Raw genomic sequence first — 16,503 nt, 5'->3', positions numbered from 1 at the left:
AATGTTATGAGGTGATTTATTAGTTAACTTAGAGTCCCAATGTTGTTCTCTATTTCATACAATGTGCGTACGTATACAAGTATTGGCAAAGCCAATAGCTGCCACCTATGCAAAATCTATTGACTTTGTCAAAGTTTTTTACAGGTTGCACAGCAGTTGACCTGCTTGATGATAAACAACAAGCATTTACAATGCAATAGGTCCCACAACTGCAAGATTATGAGCTATTGGCATTGTAAAGGCAATGCCTTTTAGAATATTCAAAGGCATCGTCATTTACAATACCAATCGGTCAACTCTGGCAAAAGCAAGACCTAGTGTATTGCAGAGCAAGGTGTCAAAAGAAAGAAAAAAAGAAACAGAGCGCGCTGTACCTGAAGAGGGCGCAGCCCTCAAAATGATAGTTAAAAAAAGAAAATGAAACTGAGCGTGGTGTCCATAAAGCGTATGCCGCTCTTAGCATGAAAATTTATTTTTTAAAAAGAGAAATGGTGAAAGAAAGCGCAGTGTCCCTGACGCGGATGCCGCATTCTTGTAAAAAGTGAATAGAAAAAAGTGTTGCCATAGTGCAGTGAGTGCTGTGGTGGTAGGGGCAGCCACTTTTAAAGTTAGAGTGGCATAGCACTCCATATAAAAAGCGGCCGCCATTGTCCTGTGTGGGTACACTGCAAATTCAACCGGGTAACAAGCCAAGTAAAAGGTCCAGTCATTATGGGAGATAACAAATGCAGACAAGGCGGTACCAAGGAGGGACTAACAAGCCTATTTACGAATCAGAAGCCGGCATTTACGAAGGACAATGACACAAACCAATGAAAAATATGGGCGGTGAGTGGGCGGGGCTTCCAGTGCATGCTCCAATACAGCATGCCTAGTAGGGCGAACAGCGCATGCGCAGTGCCTCTAGGCTCGACCTAAAAAGACCTAAAATGACTCTTTGATAGACAGCTCTTTCCAATTTCCTCTTAATGTCTGACCTTTATCCTGTGTTAAACAAAAGGGTAGTCAGTCTCATTATTCGTTGTTGCAAGGTAAAATTAACTTTTAATTTTTTTTAACTCTTAATTGACATTTGTGTAAATAAATGTCTCGATCTAGTTTTCACTGTCTCTTATTATTGTGCAACTGATCTCTGTAAAGCCCTCTACTTGATTACTGCTTTGTGCTATAAACATTTTCAAACAATAAATTCCCATCATGAAGCGCAGTTAACCTAAAAGCGACCAGCCCAGCGTGCAGTTTTCATGGGTTGGATATACCAATGTCTACACACCTGTCTGATGCTGGGACATGCAAAGGACCAAGAACACGTCAAATGTATGCAAAGCGAAGATGCCTTGTTTGATAAGCAATGGGGTGCGGGTGTATGGGGTCATTTAATGACCTGGATTTCCCTGCCGGGACACGTATGTAATGGGGTACTTGCTCATGCTACAAACCTTGGACCCCTGACCTTCATACCTCATACATGCTTCTTTGGCTCTTGATCCTTGATGTTTTCGTGGATATACCCCCCCCTGATTTCTAGTCTTGCATCCTGGGAGTGTTTCTTTATGTGTAGTAATGAATCCTCATATTGTGTATTGTAGCATCTCTGTGCTGTTTTCTACCTCTTGTCGAGGTCCCAGAGTGATTCCTAGCAGTCGGTTGTCTGGTTACTACATCGGCAGGGCAAGGATGGGAGAAGGGGGTTGGCAGTGGACACATCTGTTGGTGTTGAGTTGTGGTGTGGTGCTTGAGGTCTGGAGAGCATCCTCTCCAATCCTGAAGCTTAGGCTTTTGGTTGTAAGCAAGGTATTGTGAGGTTAGGGCCACAAGCCACCTATACCAACCGCTCAGCGGGGGAGCTTCGGTCCAGCGTTGTGGAAAAGCCAGATCTTTAGTTCCCGTGTGAGCTCATGATGGTTGTTGGTGTTTCTTACCCTCTCTGGGATGGTTCAGGTGCTTGAGAAGGAGCTCCTGCTCTGCTTTCATTGTGGCTTGTATCCTCCATCCACAGCCGAGTTTGCCTACAGCTGATCCCAGCATAGGTGACGACATCTCTGGGAGTATCATGGATCACAGCCTGAAAGTTTGTGTGTAGTGTTCTCTGCTCAGACCCTACACAACACTGTATACTGATCAACAGTACGTAACTACAGACGGGAACAGCATAGTGGTGAGTGAGAGCGAAGGGGATGTAGAAAGGCATGTAGGGGTAGGGGGATCATGCAGGTCACTCATTTGAATCTGGATGCGACAGGTCTGCATCCAGTCCTACAGAGATCAATCCTGTAGGCGCCGTTGAGCATTTTTTAAATTGTTTTTTGTAACGGCCAATAAGCTACCGGATGACATTATGGCACAGCATAACAACTAAATCAAACAAAGGCTTGGGTCCTATATCTACCTGGCCTGGACCACCCTATTATATAAAACAAACAAGTGACCAGATAGATTATTGCATAATCATTAATCGGCACTTAGACAGTCAATTCCAAGTGCAAGTGATTTATTTCACATTAGTTAAATACGTCAGTCACAATATTAACAACAACATTTCTTCATGTCATAGAGAGAGACACACAAAGTTTTAGTGGGACCCACTTGTGAAAATAAGAACAACAAAAATGACACTGTGACATATCAAGAATAAAAATTCACATCTATTTACATAGACATAAAAGAACACACAACATATCAAAAAGTGACTTGAACACCAATTCAATTGTCATAGTCCTATTCATATATATTCGACACAAGTCCTTAAGTAACACATAAACAACAGGTGGATTGATTACAATTCGAAAGATCCTGCCTCAATACTGGACCTAAGGCTACACAATTATAAATAGGCTAGTGTGACAAATGGGGAAAAAATTATTTTACACTGATTCCCATGTGCATCCCAGCAATACTTGTGCCTCAGCCTGAAAGCCAACGCGTTTCGAACCCTGACTTGCTCTGGGGTTCTCCACAGGTCGTGGACTGGAAAGAACCTTGACTACTAATCTGTGAAGCTCCCATGTGATTCTCTATCCATGGTGCAGCTTTGCTTTCATTAATACGACTTCCATGTGACAGTGTAGGTAGAATTCTCAGTGAATGGAAAACTGCCGTTGACAGGAACTCGCAGTTATACTGATCGATGATACCCTGCTTTGTCTGCTGGAGCAGACGAAAAGCCGGATTCAAGAGTATGACTTAAAGCATGTAAATTGCAATCCTGAATTTAGGTGACTCTTTGTAAATACTGAGCCACGTCCCTTTTGGAGACCCATCCCCCACCTAGTTCATCACAGTTAAAGCACTGTGGTCCATAATATGCTTTTGCATGCAGACATCTAAAAGCGGTCTCGTGGGCGAAAACTAAAAATTGTGATGTGGTAAAACTGACGTCAAATCTAAAACGTGTGGAGCCAAGAAAAGGAGTGACTGCTTTGTTCCTCTGAGGCACTCATGGAGGGAAGGAGCACAGCTTGTGTTACATGTCAGTGGGACTTCAGTGAAGGAAAACTGAGGATCTCATCTTTTTCACAGAGGTACCACAGCCCATGATTTTCTGAGGCTGTTGGGCACCCCTTTAGCAGGAAAGCATGCTTGTTCCCTAGCAAAGTGGATCAAAAAGTTATGCAGGTCGATTGCTTCCAAGCAAATCCAAATATCCTCTGCTTCTCTGCGAGTCAAGTGCAAAGATAGCAAGTTTACCTTTGCCAGCCAAAATCATAGAGAAACTCATTAATATTCAACTCTCCAAGTATATAGAGGACCACTACTTCCTAGACGAGACCCAATTTGGGTTTCGCAAAGGCCATGGCACTGAAACTGCTTTAATTAAAGCGTTGGAAGACATTAGAGTGATAATGGATCAGGGAGGAGCAGCGGTACTCATTCTGCTGGACCTCTCAGCGGCCTTTGACACGGTCGATCAACTATTTTGATCGACCGTATCACTAGCTTGGGTATCCAGCACAAGGCCAGAGAATTATTGCAATCTTTTTTGTCCAACCGCACTCAGTCAGTGCACTTGGGCAAATTCCATTCTGCCCAACTGGCTTTACCATGCGGGGTCCCTCAGGATCGTCCCTGAGTCCGACACTTTTTAATATCTATGTGTCGGACCTAGCTAGAGTCATCAAGGCTCATAAGGATGGGCCTTACTTCTTATGCCGATGATACTCAGTTGGTGCTGGCTATAAATAACAATGGAGAAAGGATTGCAACAAATTTTCAGGAAGGCATGCTTGCCATCAGTAATTGGATGGCTAGCAATTGCCTAAAATTAAATTCTGAGAAAACAGAGGTCATGACCTTTGGTAAACTTTTTCGTTGCTGGTCTCAAACCTGGTGGCCCCCTGCCATGGGCCCTCCACCCATCCCAGGTACCAAGGTCAGGAACTTAGGTGTCACATTTGATGATAAGCTCTCTTTTGTCTCACATGCTAACTCAGTAGCATCGACTGCATTTTACAAACTACGCATGATAAAAAAACTTCTGCCATTTCTCCCCCTGAACGCTGGTAAAACACTGGTCAGTACCTTGGTGATGTCTTCTATTGACTACTGCAATGGACTGTTTGCAAACGCTCAAAAAAAGGTTACTCAAAAACTTCAAACAGTTCAGAATGCAGCTGCAAGAATTCTATCAAGAACACCCTAATTCAAAGGCATCCCCCACATCATCAAGAATTATCACTGGTTGACAGTGAAGAATCGGATAAAATTTAAAACACTCTGCATTGCTTTTAAAGCAGCTCGTAAAATTGGACCTGAATTCCCAAAAAAAATCTAAAAATTCACTCGCCTAACAGAGCACTCCGGTCATCTTCTGCTCTACAGCTAATGGTCCCACGTACTAAAACAGCTTCCTGGGGCGACAGAAGATTCGTGGTCACTGCGGCTAAACTTTGGCATACCATCCCATTGGAGATCAGATCAAGTCAATCTTTGCTCACGTTTAGAAAGCTGATCAAAACTTGGTTGTTTAATCAACAATCGCTTTCCGGGTCATCTATTCACTGCCGTCGGTAGCGCCGAGTAGCCCCAGGGTAGTTGTGCGCTTTATAAATTTCAATAAATAAATAAAGAGAGGAAAATGGGTGAGAGACAGTGATTTGGAATGTGGGGAGCAAATGCAATGTGGAGGGAAGGGGTGGAATCAGGGAGGATGGGTGTGGTTGAAGCAGAAGAAGGATGGGGGAAACAACACAGAGGGTGGACAGGATCAATATAAGGACACTGCGGAGGTAATGCTACACATTGGACATCAAAAGGAGAGGACGCTAAAGGGGAGAGAGAGCTGCGTGGAGTTGGGGGAGGAATTGTAACTGGGTGAGAGAGCAACCAGACCAGCCAGGAGAGAAACATATGGGCAAGTGAGAGATGGAGTGTGGAGATGTAAGACAAGTAAACTAGGGAGACAGTTGGAAAACACATTCACTTTTGCTCATGGAGCTCAAAAAGAAAGACACAATTAATGAATCCATTCTCGAGGCAAGTGACAAAGGCATGGGTGGGTAAGACAGCCCATACAAGCTAACGAATAAAAAGCAAGAACATTTGAGAGACAAGAAGCCAACCATTTCTAAGCAATGGGCACATTCTAGCCCACTGAAAGCTTACATTATATTTTGCAATAGATGGCACATGTGGGTGTTTAGTAGACGAGATCTAAAAACTGCAGTGGAGGAGTTATGCATAAAACAAGGGAACCTGGGAACCTTCCTGTGGTGATGCTAAATGGAGTTGAAAGGAGATCCAGGGCATAACTGGCAAGTGAACATGGTTCAGGGGAAATGTACATTACGTCAGTGCAATTAATTGGTGTAATATATGTAATTTACCTCTAAAATTCAGCGTTAAATGCCATTTTTTTCTTTTCACATAATTACATTTATTTTGCATTAGTTTGCAAAAAGTTTGTGGAATTAAGCAAAAGCAAATTGATCGATTCTCGCACACCCCTAGGTATGTGTGTTATACTTTCAGACATTTGTGGCTTTTTTTAGACAACAGTAGTTTGCATGCGCAGATCTGAGCCAATGTTTGCAAAATTCAATGCAAGCATACAAGTTTAAAATTAATCCTGTGGTACCCTGTAATGCTAAAGGTGCCAGACATTACCTGGTGGGAGCAAGTAGCTACTGCAGTGGCGTTATTCTCATTCGGATATTGTAAGTGAGACTGCATGCTCTTTATCTGCTAATGTTTTCACGTAAAATGATGCATTACAACTTGTTACCTTGATGGCAATCTGCTGTACTTTATTGAAAACTTGAGATGGTAGCAGGCTAATACATTGTGACTAATGATAGATACATACTGGGCGCTTTCTGGGCTTACCTGCATCTTGAGAGGAGCCAGACTCGTGCTGTGTGTTTTGTTTTCTGCCATCCTCTGCTACTGTTCGCGACACCCGCTCCGCGGGTGCCGCTCAACGCTCCATTTGCCTCGTCCTCCCTGGTGTGAGCGGATCCACAGTCCGTGGTGTGTCACGCGCTCCCAGGTTGAGGATTCAAACTACAGTCTGTGCGTGGAGCCTACCGGGGGACTGCGAGGTCCAGCAGCCTCAGCGGCTCACAGCTGCTGCCTCTTCCCCCGGCGGCCACGCCCCCAGCCTTCGCTTTAACATCGCCTGGGTTCCCTGGTCATTTGGCGTTTTCTGGGCTTACCTGCATCTTGAGAGGAGCCAGACTCGTGCTGTGTGTTTTGTTTTCTGCCATCCTCTGCTACTGTTCGCGACACCCGCTCCGCGGGTGCCGCTCAACGCTCCATTTGCCTCGTCCTCCCTGGTGTGAGCGGATCCACAGTCCGTGGTGTGTCACGCGCTCCCAGGTTGAGGATTCAAACTACAGTCTGTGCGTGGAGCCTACCGGGGGACTGCGAGGTCCAGCAGCCTCAGCGGCTCACAGCTGCTGCCTCTTCCCCCGGCGGCCACGCCCCCAGCCTTCGCTTTAACATCGCCTGGGTTCCCTGGTCATTTGGCGCTTTCTGGGCTTACCTGCATCTTGAGAGGAGCCAGACTCGTGCTGTGTGTTTTGTTTTCTGCCATCCTCTGCTACTGTTCGCGACACCCGCTCCGCGGGTGCCGCTCAACGCTCCATTTGCCTCGTCCTCCCTGGTGTGAGCGGATCCACAGTCCGTGGTGTGTCACGCGCTCCCAGGTTGAGGATTCAAACTACAGTCTGTGCGTGGAGCCTACCGGGGGACTGCGAGGTCCAGCAGCCTCAGCGGCTCACAGCTGCTGCCTCTTCCCCCGGCGGCCACGCCCCCAGCCTTCGCTTTAACATCGCCTGGGTTCCCTGGTCATTTGGCGCTTTCTGGGCTTACCTGCATCTTGAGAGGAGCCAGACTCGTGCTGTGTGTTTTGTTTTCTGCCATCCTCTGCTACTGTTCGCGACACCCGCTCCGCGGGTGCCGCTCAACGCTCCATTTGCCTCGTCCTCCCTGGTGTGAGCGGATCCACAGTCCGTGGTGTCACGCGCTCCCAGGTTGAGGATTCAAACTACAGTCTGTGCGTGGAGCCTACCGGGGGACTGCGAGGTCCAGCAGCCTCAGCGGCTCACAGCTGCTGCCTCTTCCCCCGGCGGCCACGCCCCCAGCCTTCGCTTTAACATCGCCTGGGTTCCCTGGTCATTTGGCGCTTTCTGGGCTTACCTGCATCTTGAGAGGAGCCAGACTCGTGCTGTGTGTTTTGTTTTCTGCCATCCTCTGCTACTGTTCGCGACACCCGCTCCGCGGGTGCCGCTCAACGCTCCATTTGCCTCGTCCTCCCTGGTGTGAGCGGATCCACAGTCCGTGGTGTGTCACGCGCTCCCAGGTTGAGGATTCAAACTACAGTCTGTGCGTGGAGCCTACCGGGGGACTGCGAGGTCCAGCAGCCTCAGCGGCTCACAGCTGCTGCCTCTTCCCCCGGCGGCCACGCCCCCAACCTTCGCCTTCATTACTGGCCTCAGTTCTACCGCGACGCGGGACGCGCGCGGGGCGACTACCGGGGCGAAGACCGGGCAAAGAGCGGGCCGTTTAAGGCCGTTCAAGGACGGCAGAGGACGGCCCTGGCCCAGAACTCTTGTGTCTTCACCCTTGATAATCTTAACTGTCTAAAATGTCGACCTTACGTAGCAGAACTCGAAGTTGTGCAAAAAAAGCTACGGCGGTAGCCCAGGTGACAGGACCTATTGATCTCTTCATTTCACGCGTGCACGAGACTATCGATCAAAGTATTGTATTATTGGAAAAAAGAGTATCTATGGATCTTGCTAATGCCAGGCGCTCATCCCTGGGCCCTTTGGCAAAGGTTAAATCCCCTGCTATGCAGACTCTGAATAATTGCTCTTTACCTATAACCTTGCCTATTAATAGCGTTCCGACAGTACCGAATACTGTTGATTTATCGGTTGCCCAATCTGACTCGGATCCATCTTTAGAAGACCTGGAGGTTACACCAGATCTAGAATCATGTCAGTCGCCCGATAAAGAGGAGCCGAGTCCGAGTGGGTTTAATGATGTGGAAACAGCCCCTGTACCCAGTGTTCATCGGAGAAGGGCACCTAACCCTCCTAAGGTTACATCAAAGGGTAAAAGTAAAACAAAAGCACCAGTTAGGAATCACAATTTGATTTCCCCCACCCCACAAAAGATATCTGGCATCCCGTGCTGGGTGCAAAATATGGTTACTGATTTAAAACTAGATCTTGAAGCCACTTTAGCAGCACAAATCAAACCTTTAATTTCTAAAGTAGATAGGCTTACTTCGTTAATACACTCCAAATGGCCACAAAATAAGCAAGGACAAGTGCATGTTCAATTGCAAGGGACTACAGATTTAGTCTCTGAATGCCTAACGAGTATCCGGTCCCCTAAGGATGCTTTAAATAAAGCCCAAGGTAGCGTAGCCCCAGGGAACTCAGTATTTCTTGAGTCGCAAATAGTGAACAACCTCGTTCAACCAATAACTGTACCGACTACAAAGGAGAGTGTTCCTGTTCAGGCGATTCAACACTCTGTTGATGCTAATATTGCCACTACATTTATTCAATCCAAAGAAGTAGCAGGGAAACCTAATTCAATCACTGTACCTCTTTCTACAAATAAACCTGAAGGGCCTAAACCGAAGCAGGCACGTTTTAGGTCCATCAATCTACCACCAGAGGTTTCTCCTTTTGTTGTTGTGTTGACAGCTGTTCCCCCATTGAAAGAGGGAGTAAAAGAAACGTTTACGGAGCTTAGAAACAAATGTGCTCAATGGCTCCATCTACATAAACCTCTACCTAATAGCATGAACGGCGAAATTCTTACCGTTCGGAGAGGGGATTGGGTGGGTAGAAGTAAGAAATCAATAGTAGGGGACGTAATAACTGTCAATTTCAGGGATGTAGGGGCAGCTAGTTATGTATGTAATGCACCTAACAGTGGTCCTGCGACCCAAATTAAACCACTTCCTCTGTCACATTTTTTACCAAATCCCGCACGACCTAACCCCCCCACTTTTCAAAGTAATAGTGGACCGGGGTTTTTTCAACAGCAAGCCGTTAAACCTTGGCTGCAACCACCTTATCCGCCCCCTCCTTTCCCACATTATGTTAATTTACAGCAGCAGGTATCAAATGCCTTACCTTTTCCTATGCAGCAAGCTAGAGTACAGTGGCAACACCCTTTGCATTTTCCGCCACCTCTACACCAGCCAGCTTATCAATGGCAGCAATCTTTCCAGCCACCGCAATTAGATAAACACCCGTGGCAACAAATGTGGCAGGACCCGCCCCACTCTCAAGACCTAATGTCTTCACAATTCGCCCACACAAATAGATATGCCGCGTTAGATGAGGTAGATTGACTTAGCCCTCTAGACGAACTGGACTTAAACATCCCTAAGCCCTTTCTTGATATGGAGCGTTCTTCTTCTTCCTCTGCCACACCCCTTGCTGTACCTCACGAATTCACTACGTCGGCGCTAGCAATACCTCCCCAGTACATAGGTAACCAAGGTAGCTTTGATATATGTATAACTACCGCTAGTCCGAGCTTAAGTTCAGCTACCATCATTCGGGAAGAGGGTCCTGCCTTTTCACCACCAGAAAATCAGTTGGAGATATCCGTTGGTGGTAACCCTGGTAAACCAGCAGGAATTTCTCTTATTTCTTGGAACATCGCTGGTCTTACCGGCAAATTAGGTACACCCTTCTGGACCAGTTTTTTGGGGGAGGGTTTCGATCTAATCCTACTTCAGGAAACTTGGTGTCCAGATCTCATTAACATTGAAGGGTATGTATCCTTCTGCCTTAGAGCAACTAAATCTAGCTCGGGCAGGGCTAAGGGGGGCCTTTTATTGTTAATGTCAACCAAGCTGTGTGAATGTACAGTTAAATACAGCACAACCGTGGGGACATACAGCCAAGTTATTAGGGTGGAGTGCAGGAAGAACATTGATTTAGTTATTGTTAATTTCTATAATAATATTTTTGACGCTACTAGGGGGGATATCTTACTGCCTCTAGAAAGGGAAATCAATAAGGCTCTTGATATCTCGAAAAGAAAGGCTGAGGTGGTTTGGGCTGGTGATTTTAACTTGCAGCCCTGTCGTCTGTCCAATGTGAATAACTGTGGTTTCGATGCAGTACCAATTAGCCATTGGGGAGATCAGGGGGGGAGGGAGGGCTCTCCCCATTTTCAACACTGTAGTTATGGTTCCACTTTAAATAATATGCTAGTCATGCTAGATATGACCCTGTTAAATTGCAATGTTAATAACCAGGCAATTATATGCCCTACATTTACAGGCAGGGGTGCATGTTCTTTCATAGACCATATTTTGCTGTCCAGCAGTGGAGCCTACACGGATTTGTACGTGAATGAAGAAAGTCTTAGTGACCACAACAGTCTACGTGTTACCCTCTTGGGGCACGGTACCTCATTAGTTTCAGAGGGTAAATGTACAACTGATATAGTGCCTGTTAGACCAAAGGGCCTGAGGGTTAAATGGACTGGTTTAAACTCCAAAGCTAAGCAGAAGGAGGTCGTTATGCTTTGTAAGAACCAAATTAATTATTTCTTAGATGATGACAGTGATTCTGGCGGCTTAATAGATTATTTTGTATCCATGAATAGCTGTATTGATGGTATTTTTACTAAGTCCCCGTTAGCTAATGGCGGCCCAAAACAGGGGTGGTTCGATAAGACATGTATAGTCGCCCTCCGTGACCTAAAGAATGCGCTAGGCACTAAACCACGTGTTAAGACGGACATACAATATCTCAGGGCCTGTTATAAAACAGCTATTAGTAAAAGGAAAAGGGTTCTGCAGTCTGAGGCGTGGGATAAGTTGAGGGAGGCGGCAGAGACCAAAAATAGTAAACTCTATTGGGAAACAATTAATAGCTCGTTTCTCAATAAAGAAAATGTCCCAGAACTGACCTCATACGTGGCATGTAGTGACTGGGTTAATCATTTTTCTAAAATTTTTAATCCGGAAAGGTCAGCCTCTGAGTTATCCCCATCAGTTATAAACCCATGGTTGCCCCTTTCGATGGCTATAACACTAGAAGAATGTCAGGAAGCTATCTCTTTAAGTAAAGGAGGAAAGGCCCCGGGCCCCGATGGGGTTCCGCTGGATTTATACAAAGACGAAACAGCGTTATGGGCTCCTATTTTGGTGAGGGTTTTTAATTGTGCGGCCGAAAGTGAATTTCCTTCTACTTGGGGTCAATCGATTATCATTCCCTTACATAAGAAAGGTGACAAGGCAGAGGCCTCTAATTATCGTCCTATTTCATTACTGGACGCCTCTGTAAAGGTGATGAGTAGGATTTTGCTGAAGAGGCTAGAAGATTGGGCAACGGATTTTAACATCTTAACTAGAGTCCAATACGGCTTTCGCAAAGGCCTGGGTACACTGGACCAATGCGTAAATCTGGACCTTTTAATCAGTAAATATACTGTGGCTAAAAGTGGCAACCTCTTTTTATGTTTTGCTGATCTGAGCAGCGCTTTTGATTTGGTTAACCATAACATACTCTGGGAGGTTCTGCTTGATGCCGGGGCACCTAGGGAAATAGTGTACTTTTTAGCTAGATTGTACGAAAGACTTTCATGTAAAGTCCGCTATGGCACCCTTGGCGAATGTACCCCGTTCTTTAGAGTGTCCCGGGGCATACGTCAGGGTTGTGTTTTAGCTCCGCTTTTATTTTCCCTTTTTATTAATGGTGTCGACCGATCTTTGACCGACATCCCAGCAGACGCCCCTTTGATTGATGGTAAACCTGTTCCGCTGTTACTTTATGCGGATGACGCTGTTCTTTTATCTCGAACACAGTTGGGCCTACAGCGCCTAATTGATAATTTTATGCAGTTCATTCAAGCTAGGCGGCTTCGTGTGAACAAAACTAAGACATATGTAATGTCATGTGGTCAGGCAGCCAAGCAGGTAAAGTACACTTTCTTCCTTGACAAGGAAAAGTTAACTTCTGTCAAGTCATTTTGTTATCTGGGAATAACATACAATAATAGAGGGTCTTGGAATGTGGAATTTGAGGCCATAAAAACAAAAATGTTACGGTCAACTAGTAGCATATTTCGTTTTGCCTCTAAACTCGGCTCACGAAGTATCCCAGACATGATGAACATTTACAATGTATGCTGTGTCTCCTCTGCTCTGTATGGGGCAGGGGTGTGGGGTCACTGTGAGGGTATTTCTTTGCAGAAGGAGGAAAACAAGTTTTTAAGGAGAATGTTATGTGTTCCCCCTTCTGCCTCAATTCAGCTGATCCACGAAGAAGTTGGGATCGAGTATATTTCCGATTTGGCAGCAGTTCGGCCACTCTTATTGTGGCGTTCTATTTGGGCTAAACCGGAGACTCGATTCACCAAGGATATTATCCTTGACTGTATAGGTCTGGATCATTCCTCACGTGTATCATGGTTAAGATACATTCATCGTTGGTATCTACGTCTTTTTAACATTGACGTGTTTCGTGAGCCTGAAAAAGTTGTCTCCATTTCTAAAAAAGAAATCAAGCTAACGTTTCTTAATTTTCGTAAGGCCGAACGAGACAAAACCGTTGGTAATTATGTTACTATAAAATTTTATAAAGACCTAAATCTAGCTCCCGGACTACAATCTTATCTTGTATTTGTGACTCGCCCTTCTCACCAGTATGTGTTAACACGGGTCAGATTAGGCATTGTACACCACTTGGTTGCTTTTCCTATTATAAAAACCAGTTCAAATATACCCTGTCCATGCGATAGCACCTCTAGGCAGAGTAGTTGCCATTTTTTGCTTTTTTGCACATTTTATCAGTACTTTAGGATAAAATACCTTAAACCTCTCTTTATTAAATATAACATTTGTACTACACAAACAGCATTGATATTTTTATCTTCATTAGAGAACGAGGAGACTTGTTTCTTTTTGGCTACTTTTATTTTAAAATGTACAGCTGCCAGGAAAAGTATTGTATTATAATGTTATCTACTTACCTGTCTGTACTCATGCTTTACAGCTGCCAGGACCTGTTTATGATGATATTACTGTTTTACGCTCCTGTCTGTATAGTTATGCCTCCACTTTTAAAATTTTATATCAATTTCTGTAGTAAGGTATTACTAAACATGAAGTGGTCCACAGTATCGAATGATTATTAATAATTTTAAACGTTTAGTTCCCCATGAAAAGTCTAGTGAGTAACTCCTACTGATCCCCAGCTAATCAATATAAGAATGTCTGTATTTTACAATAATATTGGCCTATAGAGACGTGATCATTTCCAATTTGATGTATTTAGCCTTTTTTCCTTCTTGGTACAATTATATGGTGATTTTAACATTTTAATCATGTATTTCTGCTTGTATGATTTGTATGTACAAATCGAATAAAAGCTTTTTGAATTTGAATTTGAATTTGATAGATACATACAACCAAACTACTCAAATTTACATTTCAAAGACCAGTTAAATCTCCTGTGGTGTTGGAGCTTTTATCAGAGTGTGTGTGTCGAAAACAAGACTAGAATTTCAAAATGCAAACTAATGTCAAAGGCTTTGAATTCTATGATGACAAGGGATTGATGCCAAGTGGCCCAAAGTGTGATCACCAAGCCAGACTTGGCGTGTCAGTCAACAGTACTTTGCATTCTGAGACATGTTGTTTTGAATATTCCATTATCATTTCACTATGTCTACAGGCCTATATGTTCACTGCGGAAAGTGTGGTTGTCTAAAAAGTCAGTATTGTCTAAAGGTTTGAAATATGACACTGGCTCACTTAGGAGCTATGGTTATGTGGCACTTTAGTTGGAGAAGCACAGTAAAGTATATATGAATGCCGCGAAGGCACACAAAAAGCGATGGATGTAATGTTTAAATTAATCTCAACCACCAATAATCATTCTGGTTGACATTCCAGTCCATTGTTTTTAACCTGCAGAGCCATAACAGTCAGGACCCAACCTCACTTTACTCTATGTTCACCCAGGTTGTCGGCTCAATACTTACGCAGCCACCAACTTTGCAGAAAAGGGTTTGGTTTTTTGGGTGAAAATGTGTATCTGTATCTGTCTCTGTTGCGTTTTGGGCCTTTTCCTGTCGGGGCAGTAGGTCCACCCACACAAATGAGGTACCATTTTTATTGGGAGACTTAGGGGAACGCTGGGTGGTTGGAAATGTGTGTATCGCACAGATTACAGAACTTGCCTTCACAGAAATGTGAGGAAAATGTGTGTCTTTAGGCACTCTTTATAGTTTGCAGGAACTACCGGGTAAACGAAAAAAAACATTTTAGAACCACACAAGTCACACCACCCTGCCCATCCTGTGTGTCTATTTTCAGAAATGTCTGGCTGGGTATGGTAGATTTTCCTGGGTGGCAGCTGAGCTAGGGCCCTAAATCTGCAGCAAACCACATCTAGTGGACGTAACAATATATTGCTTTTGTAAATCGGACATTGTGACAATACATTACAGATGAAATCATCACAAATGTCAGTCTTTTTCCTAAACTTTTTCCTTAATTTTTCATTTCTACAATTAGTTTCCTTGGAAAAATCGTGAGGGATCTACATCAATGACCCCTTACTGAATTCAGAATCTTGACTACTTTTTAGAAATGTGTAGATTTCTGGCATCACCCATGGATATCACACCTGTTTCCACCACAAACTGGTAGTAGGTTGAAAGCACAACAAATAGGAAAGGTGGACTACTACTTAGAAAAATGCCAAAACTGTAATAAATAAAATATATATTTTTGGTACAGCTCTGCGTGTTCCTGAGAGCTGAGAACACGGTCATTTTAGCACAGCCAAACTTTCGTTAATGCTGTTCTTAGGGGGAAAAAACTGTCACGTTTTTTACCCACCCCCCCCCCAAAAAAAAATGTATATTGTGGCTATTTACTCATGCTACTCCAGGAGAAAAAACACACTCTGGGTACGTTTAGAATCCCTGTGGTGTCGGAGGAAAAGTACGCACATTCAATGTGGATACCTTGGGTGGAAAAAATGTTATGGAGGCCTAAGTGCAAACTTCCCCAAAAGGGCTCAGCACAAGGGTTGAACTACGCTTTCACAGGTGGAAACTTAAGAGAATGCAGCCCATCTTCCCTAATATTCCATTAAATATGACCCTGGCTTGGCTTGTTCCATCAAGTTGATAATTGATGACTTTTTTGGCTTTTGATTAAAAAAATGGCTTAATATGTAACATAAAATTGACTAGGTTACGACTTTTAAATATTATAAAACACTTTGGTGGTGAAGTACCTCTCTCCTTGGAGAAGACCCCGTATGATACATTTTACTACAACAAATAAAACGCATGAATGTGACCCAAACATTGTTATTTAGGACTCACAGGTAGAAGAAGGTGTCGTTATAGCCCTTGATAGTGGGCACCTGGGGCAGGCGCTCGCTTCCCTCGCCTCCTGCGCATGAAAGGAGGTGGTGCAGGCAGCGGCACTGCTTCCCGCAAGGGATCACATAATGGGCGTGGCTCTCGTTGCGCGATAGGCTACACTGCTTTGGGCCCAGGTCCACGACTATGGTGGGCGGTCTTTCCTGAGACTCCAGCTCTGACCCGAGTGAGAACTCCGTCATGAATCCCGTGAGCGAGGCTAGGAGGAGAAATAGGAACCAAGGGCCTCCCATAGGAGGCTCCATGGTGCGACCCTCGTTCCCTCCAGGGCGAGCAGGGTGGTTTTCAGCGGCAAAACGGTTCAAAAGCGGCGCAGAGAAAGGTTTGGTGAACTGCCGCCGGAGACAAACGGCGCGCAGAAATAACGGCGGCACGTCAGAATGAAATAATACGTTAAATTAGAATCGTGCTGTTAAAGAGCCACTCTCTCTTTAGAAGTTCTGCAATACACTAACTAGACTATGTGTATTTTCAACGTATTCGGTTCACTTTGCTTTTTTGCGTTACATCGTTTGGTCCTACCAATCCAGCTGCTTAATATATATATATATATATATATATATATATATATATATATATATATATATAAATAAATATATATCGTCTGCCAGGGCTGGT

General features: G+C 44.5%; 1 protein-coding gene across 5 annotated transcripts in view; it reads right to left on the bottom strand.

Annotated features, from left to right (window-relative positions):
- LOC144753804 (uncharacterized) overlaps positions 1–16,229 on the bottom strand; it is a 2,685,544-nt gene extending 2,669,315 nt beyond the window's left edge. For all 5 annotated transcript variants that reach the window (XR_013594537.1, XR_013594539.1, XM_078641375.1 and 2 more), the window contains exon 1: positions 15,826–16,229. Coding sequence is in view for 3 of the 5 variants with exons in the window: in XM_078641375.1 (XP_078497501.1) it covers positions 15,826–16,130 (305 nt within the window). In the remaining 2 variants the exon portion in view is untranslated. The remainder of the gene's footprint in view (positions 1–15,825) is intronic.
- Positions 16,230–16,503: the final 274 nt, after the last annotated feature.

This window comes from Lissotriton helveticus, chromosome 5_1 (assembly GCF_964261635.1).
Source record: "Lissotriton helveticus chromosome 5_1, aLisHel1.1, whole genome shotgun sequence".
Taxonomy (NCBI): Eukaryota; Metazoa; Chordata; class Amphibia; order Caudata; family Salamandridae; genus Lissotriton; species Lissotriton helveticus.
Note: the sequence above shows the minus strand (reverse complement) of the source record. Positions and strands in the feature narration are given on the sequence as shown.